At 53.2% G+C, this 21,696-nt stretch overlaps 1 protein-coding gene across 2 annotated transcripts in view; it reads right to left on the bottom strand.

Moving 5' to 3' along the window:
• Window positions 1–250: 250 nt before the first annotated feature.
• Window positions 251–21,696, bottom strand: part of CRHR1 (corticotropin releasing hormone receptor 1) — a 28,198-nt gene continuing 6,752 nt past the window's right edge. Inside the window, exons 2-13 of one of the 2 annotated variants that reach the window (XM_086626374.1) lie at window positions 19,518–19,602; window positions 10,505–10,624; window positions 9,245–9,330; window positions 8,051–8,157; window positions 7,528–7,648; window positions 7,029–7,182; window positions 6,715–6,775; window positions 5,664–5,736; window positions 4,360–4,445; window positions 1,856–1,991; window positions 1,611–1,652; window positions 251–391 (exon numbers count right to left, since the gene is read on the bottom strand). In XM_086626374.1, the coding sequence (XP_086482500.1) occupies window positions 251–391; window positions 1,611–1,652; window positions 1,856–1,991; window positions 4,360–4,445; window positions 5,664–5,736; window positions 6,715–6,775; window positions 7,029–7,182; window positions 7,528–7,648; window positions 8,051–8,157; window positions 9,245–9,330; window positions 10,505–10,624; window positions 19,518–19,602 (1,212 nt within the window). Of the gene's footprint in view, window positions 392–1,610; window positions 1,653–1,855; window positions 1,992–4,359; window positions 4,446–5,663; window positions 5,737–6,714; window positions 6,776–7,028; window positions 7,183–7,527; window positions 7,714–8,046; window positions 8,158–9,244; window positions 9,331–10,504; window positions 10,625–19,517; window positions 19,603–21,696 lie in introns of those variants that run through there. The other variant, XM_086626375.1, reaches the window with a different exon arrangement.

Here is a 21,696-nt window from a genome sequence, read left to right on the forward strand (position 1 = left end):
TGCCACCCCAGCAGACCACACCTCTGGCAGGGACATGGCAAAGCAGCGTCTCAGCTGTCCTATCCCACAGGTCTGCCCCAGCCAGTGGGACAGGAGCTTCTGTAGGGCTTCCCATAGCTGCAGCGAGTTTGTGCGTCCTCTGCGAGACTGGTGGGTGCAGTCAGGACCTGGCTCCTGTGCTGTGCCATGTCAGGGGTCCCACACAGCAGGGATGCAGACTCTCCATCCCGTACGGAAGCTCGCTCCCAGCTCAGACAGCCGTGGACTGCTTGATGCTGTGGAAGCTGACACGGGTCGGGGAGGTGGGGATGGACATGGCCCGAGCCACGCGGGCGCGGATGGAGTGCTTGTCCTGCCACCGGTGCCACCGCTTCCGCACGGCCGATCGGACCTGGGGATGTGAGACAGAGGAGGGGACATTCAGTCACCACACAGCTGTCCAAACTCGTTCAGAGGCACCAGCCACCTTCATTCTCATGCTACCAAAACCCTGCTCAGCTCCCCAGGGGCAGGGAGGGTCCCAGGATGCCCAGTCACCTCCCAGGGCACCCGGCCTTGTTTGGTGCAATGCCGCTGAAACGCAGCCCTTGCAGCTGTGGAGAGATGAACCCAACTGACGGTGCCTCTGAGCTCCAAATGGAAAAAGAGAGAGAAATAGATCTGAGGGGGGGCTCTGCAGGAGATCCAGCATCTCACACGCTGCATCGGATGCTGCAAGGGGCAGGGAGAGGCATGAGCGGCAGGCGGGGAGGTGCGATGGTCTGTCTGGCTCACACTAGTGGCGTTTGTTTGGCATTATTAATTCTGCCCTACAACAGCCCAAGCGCTTTGTGTGGTAGGTAAATAGTGAAGAAATGCCTTTTCGTTGACTGCAGCGTGGGACGGCCCTGGGAGGTGGGCACTGGATGTAGGCGGCTGACACGCTGCAGTTGGGTGAACGCCGAAATCCTCGGTCAGCCCAGCTGGGATCAACAGATGAAGGACCATGAATCGCACAGTGTGATATGCTCCTGGTTCACCAGCTAGCCCTGCTCCAGTCCCTTTGCCTTCTGCATCAATTATTTATGATTTCATAAGGAAGCAAGCTTGTCTGGGGCAAACTCTCCTGAGTCAGCAAAGGTGGGGGGGATTTGGGAGAAGGCAAAGGAAAGAGATCCCCAAATGATCGACCCCAGGTTGGCCTCTACTCTCACCTCCTTTTGCTTTTGGTCAGAGCCAGGGAGCTGGCCCCATCCATGTGCCAGGTACCCACGTGTGTATGGGAATCACCCTGGGGAGGGATTTCCCAGGGATGGGGGACCCTGAGCCCATCTGCTGCACCAAATCCCATGGGTGCATCCCAAGAGCATCCGTTCTCAGGAGTAGATTATCCTCCTCCAAAGGAGGAGACTGACCACAGCCGTTCCCATCCAGGCACAACCTGTGGCTGTGGACGTGCCTGGAGCTGGAGGTAACACACAGAATCTGATACAGCAATTGCCTTCAGCTGGGGAATTGGGTGCCAGAACCCTCTGAGCCCTGTGCTGGGGCAGAGCCTTGGGTTGAGCTTGCACCTGCTTGCAAGGAAGGATGTAGACCCCCAACAAGCACCCCCAGTCCCCGGTGCTCACCTCACTGTTCAAGAAGCAGTAGAAGACGGAGACAAAGAAGCCCTGGAAGGAGATAAGCAGCAGAGTCACTGCGGAGCTATGGCCAACACACATCCCCAGGCTCAGGAGCTTTGGAGCAACCCTGGGGGTTGGGGAGGTCTGGTTTTGGGAGAGGGCAGGAGGGGGATGAGGCATCAGCCACAGGACAGCTCCTCCACATCCCCTGGTGGACAGACTGGGATGGAAGCTAGTGCAGAGGACCATACCTGGAAGGACTCCAGAAGGGAGTTGAAGTAGATGAAAACGATCCTGGAGATCTCATCCTCCCCTGGGTTGACAAAGAACAGCATGTAGGTGATTCCCAGCAAGGGCAGCAGCACCAGCGTAGCCTTGACTGCTTTCCTGGGGAGAAAATACGGACCTGAGCTGCTGGCATGCATCCCTAGGCATTGGGACTCTCCCCATCCCATTCCCAACAACAGCATGGCAAGGACTGGTCTGACTGGGTCTAGGCAAATCAGTGACTGGGGGAGGATGGAGCAGAATTGAGCTGTTTTGCAATGCAATCCCCAAGTGACTGGGCTGGTTTGAGCTCTGGACACCTTCTGTGGTCTCTCCAGAAAAGGGTGGTGACTAGTGGAGGCCTGACCTTGAGGTGGTGTGAAATGATTGCTTGGCTGATCTAGGGCTCGATTAAAAAGGAATTAAGGAACGTAAAATAAATCACATCCTTCAACACAGGTTTATGAGAAACTTATTCCAGCTGGTTAATTTGATATATTTTCTTGATGAGATTACAAGCATGGTTTGTGAAAAGTAGTAGCACTGATACAAGAGGAAGGATCAGGGCTTGGCATCTCATTCATTTGGATTAGGGGGCAAGAACAATGCCAAATCAACACTCACTTTTTGCTTAAATATCCTGTTAATGGACAGATTCTAACACTAGCTGAACACAGGAGAAATCATCCCTGGCAGGGCTGGACTGGGCAGGGATGGGGCCTGGAACCTGTGCTGCATTGCTGACCTGGAGGAGAGCCACAGCTACTGACACAAACTGACAGATGGCACGGAGGAGCTGGAAAGAACTGAGGACATGAGCATCTTCAGGCTGGCAAACCATGAGACAACACATGCACCTGTGTAGCTTCCCCAGGGGATCAACCATGGTAGAAGGGAATCCATCAGCTTTTTGCCAAAAGCCATCATCTAAGGGGAGCAGGAGCTCTCCAGGACTGTCCTTTGCCTGGTTTAAGCAGGACTGCACAGTTTATAACCTGCCAAACTCCACATTCTCCTGTCCCACCAAATGTTCCTGACAAATGGAAATTTCACTGTCTGCCCAAAGGTGAAAAAACTCCCTGGCCAAAATCAGGAGAACGTTGGAAAACCAAAAGTCTCTCAAAATTGCTGACTGAGGTCAACCAACATATTTCAATAACCTTCACCTTTGCTGACCCCAAGCTGGATCATTCAGCCTAGCTCAATACTCTGCAATGAGGAAAGCTGGCATTTCCCAATGACAGCATCTAAATTTTTCTGTTGGCAGCTGAAAAAGCCACCTTCCACCCCAAACCTGCTTCACTTGACCCAGCACACAGTGAGATTCCCTGATTCCTGCCCAGAAAATGATCCAGAGAGAAGCCCTGATGAAGACCAAGGTGTCTTCTCCTGTTCCAGGTGCTTCAGAGAGCTGCTCTGACTGTGAACCTCCCAGGTTGTCTGCAAAATATTCTGGAGCAGAGAAGGATTAAATCTTCCTGCCACTTGCTGCCGTCTCCTTGCGGTTTCATGAGGAGGTGTTCGGGGTGGCATCGATTCGTTACTCCTTCCTCTCTCTTTGCTTTGCTGCCAAACGGCGATTTAATTCTCACCTCTGTGCCAGGATTTGCAGCTCCGAGCTCGGTGAGCTGATCAGGTCCCACCAGCAAAGGCTTTTACAAAGAGACTCAGCTCCCAATGGCTCCCTTCAAAGACAGATCCAGCTGTCCATGTTCATAGAACCATAGAATGGTTTGAATCAGAAGGGACCTTCAAGACCATTTCATTCCAATCCCCGTGCCATGGGCAGGGACACCTTCCACTACACCAGGTTGCTCAAAGCCTCATCCAACCTGGCCTTGAACACTTCCAGGGATGGGGCAGCCACAGCTTCTCTGGGCAACCTGCTCCAGTGCCTCAGCACCTTCAGAGGGAAGAATTTCTTCCTTAGATCCCATGGAAATCTCCCCTCTTTCAGTTTAAAGCCATTGCCCCTTGTCCTGTCACTATACCCCTTGTCCAAAGCCCCTCTCCAGCTTTCTTGTAGCCCCTTTAGGCACTGGCAGGTGCTGGAAGGTCTCCCCAGAGTCTTCTCCAGGCTGAACAGCCTCAACTCTCTCAGCCTGCCTCCACAGCAGAGGTGCTCCAGCCCTTGGATCATCTTCGTGGCCTCCTCTGGACCTGCTCCAACAGCTCCATTTGTGTTGGGGGCCCCAGAGCTGAACACAGCACTGCGGGGGGTGGATCTCACGAGAGCAAAGTAGAGGGGCAGTTCTCCATCACAAAGAACATAGTGATGTTCTCTGTCACAAAGCTCTCACTGGCCAGGATTTTTGGACAAGCTTGGATACAATCACCATGTGCCTCCGAAAACCATTTGAGATGCTCTTAGATGTCTCTGCATGCTCCCATCTCCTTGACACATGGCTGATGTGGCTGTTTCCGTTCCCCTCCAGTCATGCTAATGCAGTTTCTAGGTCTGCTCTCTGCAAGGTGGTCACACTCTTACCGGTACTGGATTGTCTCCGATGTGGTTGAAGCTCGGAGCTTCGTCATGAGGATTCGGACGATGTTGAACAGAAAGATGAAGTTGATCTGGAAGGAAGAGGGCAACTGGTTAATGTCTACTCCCCCAGTGTTTCCTGCCATTTCCAGAACGGAGGCGATGGGCCATGCCAGGGAAAATGGGAACATTTCCCCTTGACCTGATCTATTGCCCTCCATGCACTGGGACGGGACACCTGCATTTATCATTTTTTAAGCACTTCAGCAAGAAGATTTAGGAGGTTTTTGGAGGGAGCAGGGCATCAGGAGATGGGTGAAGAAGGGCAAGCCTTAGAGAAAGGGGTAAAAGAAAAAAAGGCATGTGGGGAGGAGGAATATAAAGCAGCTGAAGGGGTTTTGGGAGAGTGGCTGCCATCACAGCGAGGAGCTGCTTGGCCACTCTCCTGGCCACTGAACCGCTAATGAGGGCACGGGAAGGTGGCCCTGGGAGCTGAGCACAATTGACACAAATTAGAAGTGCCCTGGCTACCTGACGGGCTGGGAAATGAGAAGCAGGCTCAATTATGCAGCAAGGTTGGTTGGTGCTGGTGGCTTATACTCCCTTGGGTTTTCTCAAAGTTGGGCAAAAAGGGGGAAAAAGCCACGCACAAAGTCCCACAGCTTTTCTGGAGGAAAAAAAAAAAAAAAAAAGCTGTGGGACTTTGCGCATGGCTTTTCCCCCCCAAAAAACAGGTCAGATCCCTGGCACTGCTCCTTGTGACTTGCCATCCCTCCCTCTCCTTGTCCTTTCCCAAAAGGGCAAGGCCCAGCAAACTATGCTCCGTATGACCCCTGGTTCAAGCGTCACAGCTCAGCCAAGGGTTAGGAGCAAAGTGATGTAGATCAGGGAAGAGGGTTGAGGTCCCCAGGCTGCTGCTGCTTGGCAAAGTGTCCACCTGCTCCCAAACAGTGCCAGGGCAGGGATGGAGGGACTTATTGATGCATGTGGGATGGATTATTGATCCCTTGGCGGGATGGGAGCATCCCTATTGGAATGAGAGCTCCAGGCTCCCTTTCTAGCCCATCCCAAGCCAGCAGGATCCGTGCACACTCTTTCACATCATGGGTTAGGTGCCCAAATCTGCTGGAGATACAGTTTATGTGAAGGTTGCTGGGCTTGCAGGGTGAGCGGCATCGCTGTGGTGGGGCAGCATAGCCAGCTGCAGCAGGGCGATGCCGAAAGAGGAGAGACCCTGTTCGGGAACAGCCTTTCCCATGTGCAGATGGGAAGGACCCTACGTTTAGCAAGCAAGGTCACTTCGCTCTTACCAGAAGCACCAGGATCATGGGACCTTGGTAAATGTAGTCGGTATAAACCCCCGCTCGCTTCCCAAACCAGCACCTGCAAGGCAAGGACAAGCGGTGTTGGGGACACGCGGTGTCGGGGACAAGTGTGCAGCGTGAGTGACCTGGATTTACTCCTGTCCTCGCACAATCTCTCTGAGTCACTATCTATAGGGTGAAAGCGCTACGACTTCAGCTGCTGTGGCCACTACGGAAGAGCTTCCCCAGGAACCTGGTATATGGAGATACCTGGGGGCTTGTAGGGGTGTTTATGGGTCCCATGTGGATGTGGGAACTATTAATTATCACAATAACCAGTAATAACTTACAATAACCAGTTTTATCTTACTGATTATTGCAAGATAAGCAGGGACAACCTTACAGGCACACAGGTCCAGGTCGGCTCCATCCCCAGCAAACCCTGCAGGAGCTCACACAGGTGCAGCCGTGTCCTGGGAGCACCTGGTTGGGTTTTGTTAAACGGGTGCTGTGCCTGCTTGGGTAGCACGGGGCTGATGAAGGCAGGGGGCAAAACTAGCACCGAAAACCAGGACAAGCTGCCATTCATCTAAAGGGGCTCCTTTCAACGTCCCCGTCCGCGCGATGAACTCTCAGGTGCCTGTTAAGTCCTCCATTAGCAAGTGTCTGTGAAAAAGGCTCAGGTGGTGGTAGTTTATAGCTCTGCTGGTAGATTAAATCCCAGCTCCATTTAGCAAACACGTTGTAGGAGCTTTGCCTTAATCTTGCCTTTTCCTCCTTAAAAAAAAATATATATATATATCTCATTTGCCATTTGAAGAGAAAAATGCAGCAGTAGGCAACTACAGGCAAGGCTTGTGCGGCAGAGAGCCCAAAGGTGGGATAAAAAGAAGATAGAAAGAATTTTTTTTTTTTTCTATCCTCCCTTTCCATGTACCCTGCCTTGTGTCCGCCCTTGTAGGCAGGAGCTGTGCCCGCTGCAGCTGCTGGCACAGCAGAGCTCTGGGAAATCAGGATAGAAAGGAGAAGGGGAAATGAGAGCAATCATCAGGCTCACTTCTCGTTGTCGTAGTACAGCTTCCCGATGGCCCAGGCGACAATGATGGGAAAGGGGATACCTGTGGACGAACACACGGGTGAGTCTCAGAGGTGCGACGTTGCCACCAAATGATGCTGTAACAGGGATTTTTCTCACATGGGGTAAACCACCAGGTGAGCTGATACGGGCATGGAAAACCCATCCTCCTGCTCCTGGCAGCCTTTTTGCTGCTATTTGGGTGCAAGAAGAGCTGGAGCAGGGGGTGGAGGTGGGCATCACCCATCGCTAAAACCTTGGGTACCCGGTGGTGGAGGGGAAATCCTGGCACTTACACCAGCCGATGCAGATGAACATCCACTTGCGGAGCTTGTCTGTGGAGTAGGTGAGCACGATGGCCGTGTGCAGGTAGCAGCCCTCACCGAACATCCAGAAAAAGTTGGTGACATGGAAGTAATTGTAGGCAGCAGTGACTAAGCGGCACCAGACCTGCCAAGGGGGTTAGGAGGAGACATGAAGGTGAAGAGCAGAGCTACTCAGGGAGAGCACCTTCCACCCAGGCCATATCTGAAAAAAAGCCATGGCTTCTTCTTCACTGGGTCTCTGCTGTGGTGGAAAGAGACAACATAACCTCTGTGATATTATGGGGAAACTGGTGCACAGAGTGACCCAGAGCCCAGCAGAGTAATTAAACCCAGGTTTCTCACAAGCCTGGGCTGTCCACCAACCACCAGGCAGCCCTCTTTCACCTGATCTCTAGGATCTCAGGCTCCTCATGCACCCCAGACATCCAGGGCTGGGCTTAGGCCAGCTGCCCAGCAAAGCTGCACCTACCACATTGCTCTCGTGCACCTCCGGGTTCATCGTCAGCTGCACCACGAACCACGTGGCATTGCGTAGGATGAAGGCTGTGATTAGGTTCCAGTGGATGATGTTCCTCAGGCACCGGATGCTCCTGAAGAAGAGGGAATGAGGGACCATCAGAGCGTGGTGAGTGTCTTGGGACCAGCCACATGTGGGCTGGGGGACAGGGCTATTTGTGGAGCTGAATGTCTTTGTTGGGACACTGAGGATGAGCTGCTGGGGCCATGCCCTGGATGAGGTGGGCAAGACCAAGGCCAGGAGGTGGAAGGCACCAAGGAGGACCCTCTGCCTCCATAACCTACTGCTTTAAAAAAGCAGCATGAGGACAATAACCCTGGGATAAGTGTGATCCCTCCAGACTGGAGAGCGATGGCCATGGGGGAGAATATGGCAAAACACAGGGGCTGGGTCTGTCCCCAGCCTGAGGGCTGTGGGGTGACCTCCCTGGGCTCACCCCCCCGGCAGGAGCACCGCAGTGGGTCAGGTCACTCACCGCAGGCGCATGAAGAGGACGAAGGCCACGAGGAGGGCCCCCAGCGAGACGCAGTGCCCCAGGTAGTTGATGATGACAGCGATGTGATAGTGCAGCTTGCTCTTCTTCTGGTGGGGGAAATGGGGAGGGGGTCAGCAGCAACCCCGGGTACCACCACAAACCCACCTCCTCCACCACCACATCACCTCCCAGAGCTGCACTGCAAATTTTTAGATTTTTAGCCCCCTTTGAGAGAATGATTGGAGCCCACTTGGTACAGGACAGTGAGATGGGGCTGGAAGGGGAGGTGGCTGGTCAGATGGGGCCAGCCTGGCCCTGCAAAGGGCTCAGGCACTTCACATCTTCTTCCAGAGTAGCTCGTGGTTGCTGCCCCTACATCACCCCTGCTCAGCACTGGGACATCCCCAACCCATCGTCTGGGGAAATCCTGCTGTAATTCAGCTGAGCTCGCTGGCAACATGACATCTGTTGTCTCAGTTCACTCCCCGCTGCCCTGGGGGCAGCTGAGAGGCTGGGATGAATTTGGGCAGAGGGAGCAGGGGATCTCGGGAAGGTGTGAGTGATAATTAAACTAATTGATTGCTCCTGCTGTTAGGCACTCATCCAACCTGTGAATTAGTAATTAACTGAGTGAGAAAACCATTCCTGGCAAGAGATATCAGCGTCTTAAATACCAGAGGTGGTTATGCACTGTAAATGAACAGCCCAGATCTCTTCTTCTCTGCTCCAAGGGGTGGCTTGACCTACTCAGGGGGCTTGTAATTCTTGGTCCCTGTTTTTTTATGTCTTTCGGCTTCCAAACACCTCCTTTATTTCACTGCCAGTGGAGAGGGATGAGGTTTGCACTGAGTGCTTGTGTCAGGAGGGAGCTGGAAGAGGGTGATGGAGCTGGAGGGCATGCCGATCTGCACCCAGCAGCCCTGGGGCCAGGAGAAGCCACACTGCAAATTCTCTTGGCTTTTTAACAGGGGAGGAAACAGAAGTGGCTTTATTTTTGGCAGGGAATGAAAATGCACATTAGAGAGAGGATCATATATGCTCCACGTGATCTTATAGACTGGGATGCTGCTGCGCACCCAGCCCTATAGCTCCCTTGGGATATTCCTGACCTAGATGCTGTTGACCCTCAAGGCTCCATTGCTTTGCCCTCACCCTGCTGCTAAAAGCCCAGCTGAGGGGCCACCCAGGTCCTACCTCTTCACTGAGGATCTCCTGGCACTGGGAATAGTTGACCCGCGCTGCCCAGCTCCCGTTAGCGAGGCACTCCCTGTAGCCATTGTCTGAAAGAGAGGGTGCACATCGAAGGGTTAATGGCTCGTGGGGATGGACGAAAAGATGTGACCTGATAGCTGCTCACTAATGCACTTCTTTTGCTTCGAAGCCAGCTCAGATGCTGCTTTGGTTGGAACATTTGGGATCCACTCAGGGGCTTTGCGTCTGCACCAGCTCTGCCTCGCGGTGCTGGGGGACCCTGACACCTCTCACCGCTGAGATGCTGTGGGAGCAGCATGAATCTGACTCTCCTTTTCCTCTTTTTGCCATTTTCTTGAGCGATCACGTGCCGTCTTGCTGCAACAGCAGTGTGAAGTTTTCACTTCTCTCCCTGCACTAGGAGCTTCCTCCGCCTCCCAGCGGGGACGGCGAGCGGCAAGATAATTGGGAGAGAACAACGACAGCCTTGGAGCAGTCTCCGATTGTCGTCAGCACTGGGGCAATGCTGGGCTTCTGCTATTAACAGGAGAGACCGTGAGCCTCATCAGGGGAATGGGATGGGACAGGGATGGAGATGGCTCTTAGGCAGGCACAAGTATGGATTAATGCAGAGAGACTCCTGCGACAGCACGAGAGGCACCACAAAGGCGGAGCCGTGTGCATGCGATCTTCCACTGCTGCAAAAATGTGTGGGATGGACAAAAAATTGATGTTTTCTGGGGGAAGCAAGATGTTTGTCATCAAAAGCAGCACTTGGGTGGTCAGAAACTCAACCGTGTGCTAGGAATGGCTTTGGGCACTCTTCAAGTCCCTCCGGTTCGTCTTCTGCTCCCAGCACGTCATCGGCACTGACAACGCGGTCACCTGTGCAAGGAGGGGACGAGCTGCAAGGTCTCCCAGTCCTTGCTCAGCTGGGGGCTGCAGACCTCTGTGCCACCTCCAACATCAGGGCAGGCTCACTCTGCTTCCTCTGTCCCTAAAATGGGGACATCAGCCCTCTCCCCCTTCACAGGGGCACGTCCAGGAGGACCTGTCTATAAAACTGCTGCTGTGAAACCACCCTCCCTGACATTTGGGATAGGAGGGCTTTTTTCTTTTTTTTGGTTGGTGGATCCCACAGAGCCCCACCACGAGCTCCATACCCAGAGATGTATCGCCACTCGTGCCCCCGCAGCCCCTGGTGCACGTGGCTCTCTGAACTCCCCCATCCCTCATTCCCCGTGTCCCACCAGCTCATCTTACTTGTGGTGTTGTACCGCACGCCGTAGAAATATTCAGGGCAGGGGCGAGCTACCAACTGTCCCACTGCACTCCGGGGCCAGCACGTGCCGATCAGGTCTACTGAGGCATTGCACTGAGGACCTGTGGAGAAAAAGGGTAAAGGGTTAGTGGAGGCCTGTGGGCCACCTCCAGGCTGTTGAAGGGTCAAAGTTTGCCCGAAGAGCTGGGGCTGCAGTCCTGGATGAGCCTGATGGGTTGCTGCAAGCTCAGCCCCCAGAATAGCCTCATGGTGGACACCAAATGGGTCTGCGCCAAGACTCCCAAGGGCTGGTTGGTCCATCCTGGCCATGACTATTGCCCTGGTCCTGTCTGAGTACCTGGCTTAGGCCCAATTCTGGCACAAGCCTGGTTATCTGACCTGGCTTCCCAAGTCAGCTTGGAGTTCCCTGGCTCTGGTCTTCTAGCCCTGCTCCTTTCTTCATCCAGCGCCGCAACAGCCAGCACTAAATCAGATTTTCTCTTTCCCAGTGGTGACTCCAGCTTGATGCCGGTGAGACGCTCCTGAGAGCTCCTCCAACCCTCTCACACCTCCTGGCTGCAAGATCTCCTTCCTAGCAGTTCCCGTTGGTCTCTTCCAGCCTTTCCCGGGAAGAAAACTCCAAGCCTGCTGCTGCTATTTCAGATTCCAAGCAGGACTTGTGTGCTTTTCCCAGCTACACTAGTGTGCTAACGTAGGCATTAGGTAGGCCAGATTGCAGGCTTTTTTATGTATAATTTGTGTATATTTAGAACAACACGTACTGTAGCTAAAAATGCCCTAGCTACATCTCAAAGTGAGTTAGGAAGCACAAGGGCTGTAATATCCGTATCACACACCCCTTGACGGGCAGCGGAAGGATGGGCAGCAAACCCTGGAAGGGGCAGAGTGCGGTGCAAACCGCTCCCGGGTACCGGAGCTGTTTGTGCCGCCGGCGTAGAGACAGGCAGTGCCATTTTCTGTGACAAAACACCCCAATTCACAGCTCTCTGGGTGCGAGAACACGGCGTTTCCTCTCCACCCAGATGCCACGGTTGTTGTTTGAATTCCTTTCCTGAAGCTTCCTATGGTTAGAGCCAGCTAAAGAACGACCAAGCAAACAAAAAAAAATATTGCATTATTGATATGATGAAGGTTTTCAGGGGGGAATATTTACTTTCACTGATTATCTGAAAAATTGACTCCTTGGTTTCTTGGCATGTTCTCAGAGCGAATTTGCAGTGCAAAGAAAAGGAGGGATTTCTTCCAAAATCTTTGCAAGGGAAAACAACTTCCAAGTGTGTGAGCTGGGAAGCATCAGCGTGTGGTGAGCGTTATTACCTTCTGCCTTCCATAGCTCGTATGGAGAAATTAATTTTAAGGATGACCTTTGTTTTTAGCTTTGCTAATGTGTATGGTTGCTGCGGCAACCTTCACTTTAAATTAACTGTTTTAAGCCTGTATTTCTTAGGAGACAATGGCCATTTAATCACGTGTAGCGTTGTGTGTCTGTGCTCATCTGCATTTGTTGAGCTCCTTAGTTGTTTTGACCCAAATTTGGCAGAGAAATAGAGAGTCACAGAAAATGAAGTCCCTGTTTAAAATTTTATAATAATATGCATCTAGGTAGAGAAAAGAGAACTGGTAATTGCTTCAACTAAGGATGAAGTTAAATGGCAAGTGCTGTCCCTGTTGCCACCTGGGAATGTACCCAGGTGAGAAGCCACATGAATAGGTGAAATAGGAAAAGCTTAACTTGGAATAACTCGGCATAGGAAAACGGGGCTTGCGCAGTGCTAGTGCCCAGAACAGCTTGTGCAGGCATCAAAAACCTTCCCTATGACCAGTGAGGCTGAGCACAAATTCCATTTTCTCTGCATCCCCTTGTGCCTCAGTTTCCCTCCTGCATCCCAGGGCCTGTGCTGGAGCACAGGGGGAGGACAAGCAGGAAGACTCAGTAATTAAAAGTCAGCAGAGCCAGAGAGTGGCAGCAACAGTGCTCTCCATCAGGAAAACAAACCACAGTGATACCATCAATAACCAAACCCAAGATAGATTCATGGAAACGGTGTGGTCAGGCAAAGGTGGCATCGTTCTGTTATGCACCTGCTCAAGTCTGGGTTTAATATCTCCACGTTTTTCCAAGGCACTTGATTTAAAGCCGCTTGGGACTCCCATTAAAGCGCTATGGCCACCCACGAGATGACCAAGCGAGTCGATGGGTCTTGCAGTCCCACCGGGGCAGAGATGTGGGTGAAGGTGGAGCAGCATCACCGGGACCTCAGCCCCCTCCTCATCCCATGGGCCGGAGCTGCGGCATGGAGTGAGATCCAGGCTTGAGGGCTGCAGTTGGATGAGCAGAGGTGAGGATCAGCCAGGCTTTGGGAGGCTCCTGGGACTTCACCCCCAGCACAGCAGGCTTCACCCGGCACCACTGTAGACATCGTTTTGAGGTCTGTCCAACCAGTTTTTCATCTAACGGGTGGCTGTAATATTTTTCCTGGGCTCGTGCTGAGAAATGCTCGCTGGAGAAAAGCTGCAGAAAGCAGATGCTCCTCTTTCTGCTCTCTCCAGCATACAGGGAAGAAAAAAATAAATAATCTCCCGCTGAGAAAGGGTTAAGTAAAACAGCGAAGGTGAAGAGTGCCGTGAGGGCTGCGATGTCCCATTTGCCCAGCATGATCATCGCTCCAGCTGCTCCCCAGTGACACTCGGCTCCCGGCATTTAGAGCACTGTTTAGCATGGAAATTATATGTATCAGTGCTAAACGCTCTCGGAGCTGCGCTGCGGCCCGTCCGTATCTGCAGGGGGATTATTCTCCCAGGTTCTGCAGACACCTGCTCCAGCTTGCTCAGCACTGCTGGCTGCGCAGCCATGGCTTTGGTCTTTGCAGCTTTACAGCAAGAAAGGTCGATGAATCTCCTACCTGCACCCTATTCCCCCGATTTGGCTCCTTCCCACACCAAAACACGGCGTTTGGGGTAGGAAGGAGCTGGTCCTGCTTTGAGACAGGGAACGTGGCACGGAGGAAGTCACTCAAATCCCTTCTCACCCTGTTTGCTTCGGGTTGTGCTGCTTTGGAGCAATATAAAGCATTTCCTTTCTTCTGGAGGATAAAAAAGTGCCGGTCCGGGAACTTACATTGAGATAACGATATCACAATAACTGTCTCAGGATAACTATAGCAATATCTCTCCTGTTTATAGAAAACATCCTTCTCCAGCCTGCTTCCACCAGTCGCAGAGGCCCCTGAGATGGCTCCAAGCTAAAGCCACGCAGCCGCGTGAAAGCTGGCAGGGCAAAGCTCTCCAGTCCCAGCTAAGCTGCCAAAGATTTCGAGCCAATTTAAAAAGGATGGAGCGTGTTTATCCTGGGCCAGCACCACCAGCCGTGTGGCCGCGGTGCTCTTGGGCTGAAGCCACGAGGTCTGAAGCGTTATTGTACCATCAACCCATTGCTGGGATGGTATGAAGAGGAGTAAAGGAAAGGTTGTGCTGATGTAACCGTGCCAGTAAAGAGGTTCTCAGCTCACACTGGGCAAAGCTTTGCACCAGTGCAGCATCCCAGCTTGCTGCGGTGCCATGGCTGCTCGAAGGGCAAAGCCTCCCCCACCTTGTGCAATGCCAAGGGGCCAGGAGAGAGGATGGAAATCTGGATCACAGGCTCACTCCCACGGCTGGAAGTGATGGAGTTATTTATCTGAGGTTTCTTACGAGGCTGAGTAACATCTGAAACGTTACTCAGCTCATACCTCTACCAGTCCTGAGCTCTTACTCAACCACAATTATGTCTGTCCGTCCCTGATGTCCTCGGTGACTGTGCTGCTGCCCCTCAAGCAGGCTGAAGCCTCTGACTGCTCGAGGATGTCCCTGCCGCAGCATTTGCATTTGGTAACCAGGGCTTCATCTCCATGCCTAATCAAAATAAACTCGCTGTAGCCAGTGTGCAGAAAGTTGTTTGTCCTTCTTGAGCAGCTCCACCATGCTGGTGGAGCAGAAGGAGCCATTTCACACCTTATTGCCCCAAAGCAAGGGCCTTTGGGGGATGCTGCTGTTTCAAGGTGCTGATGTGCCAAGGGTGGGATATGGCTCAATCCCCGCTGCGGAGCCACTCGGATGCTCAATGCTTGAGTAACACCTTGAGGCATGGGGGGAAATGACGCTGGGGGACAATTCACGTTAACATGGGGCTGAAATTGGGATGGTGGAGCTGCTTGGCTTCCCTCTGAGTCAGGGCTGGATACTCAATATGGCTGAGAGCAACTGTGCTTGTCTCAAAATACTTAGATCCTCGCTCACACCCTACCTCCAGCACTGCATTCACTGGCATTGGGTGTTTCTTCGTAAGAGTCCAGTCCTTAAAAAATCCCTAGCAATCCTCCCAAGCGTTCAAGTTCTATGATCCTCAACGTACAATAACGTACAATAATTACGCAGGCTAATTAAGCATTATGATAGCAAAGTGTCTTTGTAACGAGTTTTCAGCTTGTTGCTATTCGCCATCACTGACTGTCCCCTCGGATCTTTGCTGCTATTCTGGAGAAGAATAAATCGGAGGCATCAAACCCAGCTTCTGCCATTGGTATTTGATGCATCTGCTCCATGTCGTCACTTAAGACTGATCCATGTACAGCTTATGTGGAGCATATATGTTCATTGAATGTATAATGTAGTGGGTTGGGTTCGGGGTGTATCTCCTTCTCCTGATATGACCCGTAGAGTGGTTGGAGTTGTGCTGTTAGCAGCAGTAGCAGCAAGTGGTTTATTCCCTGGTATCACCTGGGCTTTGCTGGTGGGTGAGCAAAGCAGCATAATCCCTCGCTGGCAAAGTTTTCCAAGCAGAGGCTTCTCGTTTGGCTACAACCGAGCAGAGTCTGGCAGCGATTTTACGGCATCCAGTCCAAAGTGCAATTTATGTGCCGTAGCTGCCGCTCACGCTGAGACGTGCCAGGACGCTGTTTCCTACCAGAAAATCTCAGCACCTTCTTCTCTCCTCCGCAACAATAAAATCTATGAATATAAGCAAGTTTCTATTGACACCCCTGTTTCCTAGATGATGGAGCAGAATACCTTTATCAATACAAGTATACACTTAAAACATTATTTTTCCATATAGGTGAGTTCAAATTTTCCGGTTCCCAGACCTGCCCCAGTAGCACCGCTCTCCCTCAGTGCTAAGTTCCTGCCAGGACTCATCACTGCCTCTTTAGCCCCTGCTCAGCTCCTTTATTAGGATTTCTGCCTTGGTGAGAGAAACGCCAAGGAAGCTGAAGGAAAAAGAGGCTGATGTTGTTAATTTGACCTTTATGAATTTAAATTCGAGTCTCTCCCCGGGGGGAGGCCGGGAGTGAATGAAACAGCAGTGGCAGGGAAGGGATGGCGGGAGCAGCATCAGCAGTTTGGGGAGCTGAGCTGGAGCGGGTGGGAAGTCTCTTGGTCAAACCATCACCCACTGTGAAACGTGTTTCCAAACCTGCCTGACACAGCGCCGGTGAAGGAATCGCTCTCACCGCTCGCGGCTCTCCTGTGCTGCTCAGCCACGGGCTTTTGCTACATCTGGAGCAACATGATTCGCTTTATTTAAATGCCAAGCTACGCTCCCTTCCCCTCCTGGAGAAAACCCTCCAGTTAAAAAAAAAAAAAAGACATTTCTCTGCAGTTCTGCCTAGCTTTGGTGTCGTTTTCCTCTGCTTTAGGTGCACTTGCAGTGGCAGGAAACATTCTTTCCTGGGAAGGAATCAGCCGTGCTCCCCTCTCTCCCGAGTGCACACACGCGCTTGAGGATAACACTTTATTGTGATAACAGTTTCACGGCTTAAAGGGGCAAATCGTGCAGCCAGGACCAGCAATTGGGTGCCAACTCCTTGGGCTGATCCAAGCCCGAATGCTACAAACAGCAAAACAACCCTGTGAGCTCCCTGAGCGCCCTCCGCTCGAGTGCGTTCTGCTGGGCTGCTCTGGAAAAGCCTCATCTATTAATTAGGAAAAGGCTTTCCCACCTACTCAGATTCCCCCTTCCTTCCCCAGGGACGTGCCACAATGCTTTACCCCGACGGGTGACATGACCATGTCTGTCCCTGATGAGCTTCGTGGCAGGACAAGGTGAGAAGCAGCTGCACACAGACCCCGGGGAGCTGAAATCATCAGGGAAACAAATTTGCTGTCCGAGGCGATCTGTAGGCTGGGAGCCCCTGGGACAGGCACCTATCCACCCTGGACAAGGGGTGCTGATCCTCGCTGCGTTCCTTTTCAAGCCTAATCTGGGAATTTCTTGACTTCCAGATGTTTGGGGATGCAGCTGACCCCACTTTCCTAACGCGCCACATCGCCCTCAAGTCCAGCCTGAGACGATTCCTGCCTGGAGGAGAAAATATTCATTGCTATGGAGGAAAGCAGCCTTTGTCCACGCGTGCCCGTGTGTCTCAGCACTGGCCGCAATCAGGGCCTCACCGAGAGGTGTGTTTGTCCCATACCTAAAATATCAGGTTGGAGCATCGTGCCTGAGCAGGGAGCCTGAACGCCAAGGGACATTGCTGGGTGCAGGGACAGCGTGCTTAGGGGTGAATGTGATAAGAGGGCAGGACGGGGAGCTCTAGGGGCTCAGCTGCTCTGCTTCCCAGGAAACCTGCACCCCATGAGCCTGGTGAGCATCACTCCGCGTCTGTCTCCACCGCACTGCTGCGAGCAGAGACCTTTCCAGCTCAGTGCTTGTGCCCTGGAGAGTGCTGGCACCCCGGTGACATCACTGTCCAGCTGTGCAGCCTCATTAAAAAGCGTGAGATTCATTTAAAGGAGGAGTGCCCACCCCGGGCTGTTTTTGAGAGGAGGGACGGCGCAGACGGGCGCAGGGCAGGGCCCCCCCGTGCATCCAGCTGATGCCCCGCTGAGCCCCGTGCTGGGGGACCGCTGGGCTCGTGTTCTCAGCATGTGCCATTTCCCCAGAGCTACGCAGACATTAACAAATTAAGTCTCACGGCCTCGCCGCAATTCTCATTACCGTCATCCTAACGGCTCTCCATGTTAAATAGCCTCGAAACAAAGTTTCCTGTTTTGTAAATATCCCTCCATAGGAACCGCTGCCTCAATCAGGCAGGGCGTAAATGGACCCCAAGGATAAGAGCTGGCGCTGAGCTCCACTTACCAAGCAGCAGGCGTAAGACAATTAGTTTCATCTCTACCTCTTGTTCTGAGCCCCCTTCTCAAGCTGGAAGGGGCTCTCGCATGCAGCAGCCCCATCCCAAATTAATGAGTTACTCAGGGATGAGAGGTTGGATGCGTGGAGATGCTGGAGATTTTGCAAACCTGAAGCCTGACATGTTGTGCTCCTCCGTCCTGGGGTGACGGGCACTGAGTGCACAAAATCCTGCTTGGAATAACGCTAATAAATCCCTACCAAGCAAAGCCCAATCCTTGTGGAAAGCAGCACCCACTGCTTGAGGGTAGTGGTGATGGCAGGGAGTATCCATCAGCAAAGCCATGGCAGAAATTCTCCCCCTCTCTTCCATCTCTCTGGGTCAGGAGGTTCCAGCAGCTGGTGGCAAAGGCCATGAGCTGGGCACGAGGCAGCTCGGGGACCTGCTTGGGCCGTGTCACCAGCTGGTCTGTGCATCACAAGAGGACCCTGCGGTGCTTGGTCGGTGCTTCTGTGGGTCAGAGCCCACAGAGCCAGACACAGGTTGCACCAGGGGAGGTGAGTAAGAAGAAAACAAACACCATTTATCGCAGCCTAACATGGCCGAGGACAGCCACGCTGCCGAGCAGAGTGATGAAACCTTCAGGGAGCAAAGCACGTGAGTGATGACCAGGTTTCTTGTCTGCACCGTGCCCAGGCCAGACGCACGCAGGCATTCCCATTTCCGTGGCAGCCTTGCTCTCTCTTGGGTTTCTGCCTCTATTTCTTGGGCTGAGGATGCTCTGGGGATGCTCCTTGCAGGGCCGTGGTGGCCTGGGCTTGGCCAGGCACTGCATCAGCTGGTGCCAAGATGTAATTTTTTAAGAAGGAGCTTTTAATGCTGCTGTTAATGGGAGCCAGGAAGCGGGCAGCCATCCGTCGGCACCGAGCCTCTGCAGCCATCCATCACCCTGATGGAGAGAGCTGCTCTGAGCAGCAGGGACCGAGGCAAGGCGGACAATCGCTTGGTGCCTGCTCTGCTCTTCATTCAAGTGTAGGAAAATGAACTCCGCAGCATCCCTCAGCTGGGGGGAGCACTTTTCTCCTTGTGCCTGTGAGCTCCTCTCCTCTCCCTCAGCCACCTTTCCTGTCCCAAAATCTGTCACTGAATCAACTGAGGTGACATCCAAGTCACGTCTTGAATATAGGCTAAAGCCAGTTTTGGCACAAACACATCATGGGCTTGACCCTGTTGGATGCAACCCCATGCACGGGTGTTGAGTAGGAGTGAGCTGCCTATGACCCTGCTGGTGTCACCCAGCTCGGCTGAGCCAGCCCTGGGCATGGCCACATCCCCAGAGGCTCCTTCTGGCTGGTGGCCTCCCAAAGTTCTCAATGGCACACATCTAGGAGCGCTGGGGGATGGAGGGCGGCCAAGCGCTGGGCATATGGTGGCCACGCTGCCCTGGTGATGTGGTCTCTGCAGAAAGTCACAAGCTCTGGTTGTCACCTCTGAGCAGGGGGATGGCAGAGCGGGATGGACATAGGAGACAAAGGTCCGGTGTCCCTGGGCAGGGCAGAGAACGGGCAGTGCAGGAGCAGGGGCAGGGCAGATGTCTCTTTGCCCACCTCCCCCTCGAGCCCAGCCCAACAGACATTTATTCTATATATTTTTAGCTCTCCTGAGCTTTGCATCTTCTACCTGCAGCTGTCATCCTGCAAAAAGGCTGCTGCAGTGCCCAGCACGGGGCTGCAACGCAACTTCAGCACATCCCACTGCCCCCTGAAAAAGGAGCTGGGCAGCCACAGATCAGCCCAGAGACAACCCCCTACCCCCCCTTTCAGCCATCCCTGCCAGAGGGGTCCCCTGGGCACGGCGAGGGTGGGCTGGGGCCACCGACACTCACCCGTGTGGTTGGTGACGGGCGGCAGGCTCTCGCAGTACTGCTCTTGGATGGAAGCTGCAACTGGGCTATCCCAGAGGAGAAACACCTGCACGGGGAGAGAGCAGACCACAGGTAGGGTTATATGTGCAATATGCTGCTTCCCCAGCTCCAAATCCCTCCTTGGACACGGCAGTGGGTGGGTCAGATCTGAGCTTGTCCATGGCTTGGAGGATGCCACCACCCAAAGCTGCACAATGGACTTGTATCCGTTTGCAGGATGGGTTTCCCAGCCTGGAGGAGCTGGGTTTATCCAGCCTGGGGCTGTGGGACTGATGTTCTCTGCTCTGTTTCCCACCCACCGATCCTCTCCTGCCCCAAATATCCCCCTCAGCAAACCACACCGCAGCCCTGCACAGCCCCTGCCAGGCCGCGGAGCTTCTGCTATTTAGCAATTTAATCAACACTTTCGGTTTTAGCATCTTTGCATCCTGAGAGCAGACAGGGGAAACATGATAAGCCTGACACCACGCACGGATTTTCAATACCTTATTAAAATCACAGCCTTGTAAGCTGTCAGTGGGAAGATGTTAGTACACATCCTTAAGGAGATCTGATCCATGGCCAACCGGGTCTGGCTAAAGCTGGAGAAAGCTGGAGAGGGACTTTTGACAAGGGTATATGGTGATAAGACACAGGGCAATGGCTTTACACTGAAAGAGGGGAGATTTTGATGAGATCTAAGGAAGAAATTCTTCCCTCTGAGGTTGCTGAGGCACTGGACCAGGTTGCCCAGAGAAGCTGTGGCTGCCCCATCCCTGGAAGTGTTCCAGGCCAGGTTGGATGTGGCTTTGAGCAACCTGGTGTAGTGGAAGGTGTCCCTGCCCATGGCAGGGGGGTTGGAACTGGATGATCTTTGAGGTCCCTTCTGATTCAAACCATTCTATGATTCTAAAGCCTTTTTTCAGGATGACTTGTCTGCAAGCACTGCCATTCCTACTGCATCAGGAAGCGCTGGTCAGGATCTATCCCATCCTTTCTCCAGAGCTGCTCCCAGGCAGCTCTGCGCTTCTGCTGCCAGTGAAAACCATGGACTCCATCTGCACGGGCAGCTATTTTGGAAAAGCTCCTACTGAATTATTGGTCCTTTGCAGGAGTTTGAGGAAACTAAAACCAAGGAAGGCAATCGCAAGTGGGAGATGGCAGAGGGATGGAGCTGTCAGACCCCAGGCTCACCGGGGAGGCAGATGGGGGAAGGAGGAGATCTGTTGTTTTGCAAAACATCAATTTCTACCAGAGCAGCTGCCCGTGTTCTCCTCCAGCTCAGAGATGGATGACACAGTGACATGGGCTGATCTCCTCTGCTCAGGGGACGAATGCCAACGGTGGGTGAGGTTGAACTGCGCTTCTCCCATCCCAACTCTGCCCTGCAAGGACCGACCAAACCCCTTGGAAGAAGATCACTGCTGTCTGATAAAAGGGCATAGCTGTGCCCCAGAGTAGAAGCACACACAGATCCCTCGGGAAACTCAGCCCTGAGCCTGGAGGCAGGAAAGGCTGCAGCCTCCCCTGCTTGCCAGTGAGCTCCCAGCTCCCTGGGCGCTGGGCTTAGATGCCATCCTGTGCTGAGCCAATACGACGAACAACCACCTCCGCCTTCCCCACCGACCAGGCTGGTCCCTAGTGCCTGATCTCCCTTCCCGAGTGCCATTTACCTTCATACTGCTCTGGGTATGGAGAAGATGGTCCTTTTCTTGCCCTTTATCCCGATAAACACTGGCTGCTCTTGCTGGCACACCCAGCAATCCCCTGCACCTTACCGAGGCGTTAGCAGGGTTTATTCAGACACAGCGACAAGCTCAGCACCCACTTGCTCTTTTCCAAACAACTGTTTACTGCCTTGGGAAGCTGGTTTTGACAGTAAGAGAGATGTCAGGCAGACGTATGAATGGAGCTAAGAATAGCTCCCATGTTGTGCCTGCTGCAGGCGGCACGGGGCATCCAGCAGCAAAGCCCTGCCCCGAGCACAGGTGCTGCATGGGGCTCCTGTTGTGCTGGTCCTGCAGGAGCCAGGAACCTCTTGGGTCTCTTTGCCGAAAGCTGAGACCACCTGAACTCCAGACACAGAGTAAGTGAGGTCTAGCAGGGTGGGCTCCCCTCTGCCTTGATGCCTGCAGCTGGTGCCCGCCAGATTGCTCATAGA

Source organism: Tauraco erythrolophus, chromosome 25 (genome assembly GCF_009769465.1).
Source record: "Tauraco erythrolophus isolate bTauEry1 chromosome 25, bTauEry1.pri, whole genome shotgun sequence".
Taxonomy (NCBI): Eukaryota; Metazoa; Chordata; class Aves; order Musophagiformes; family Musophagidae; genus Tauraco; species Tauraco erythrolophus.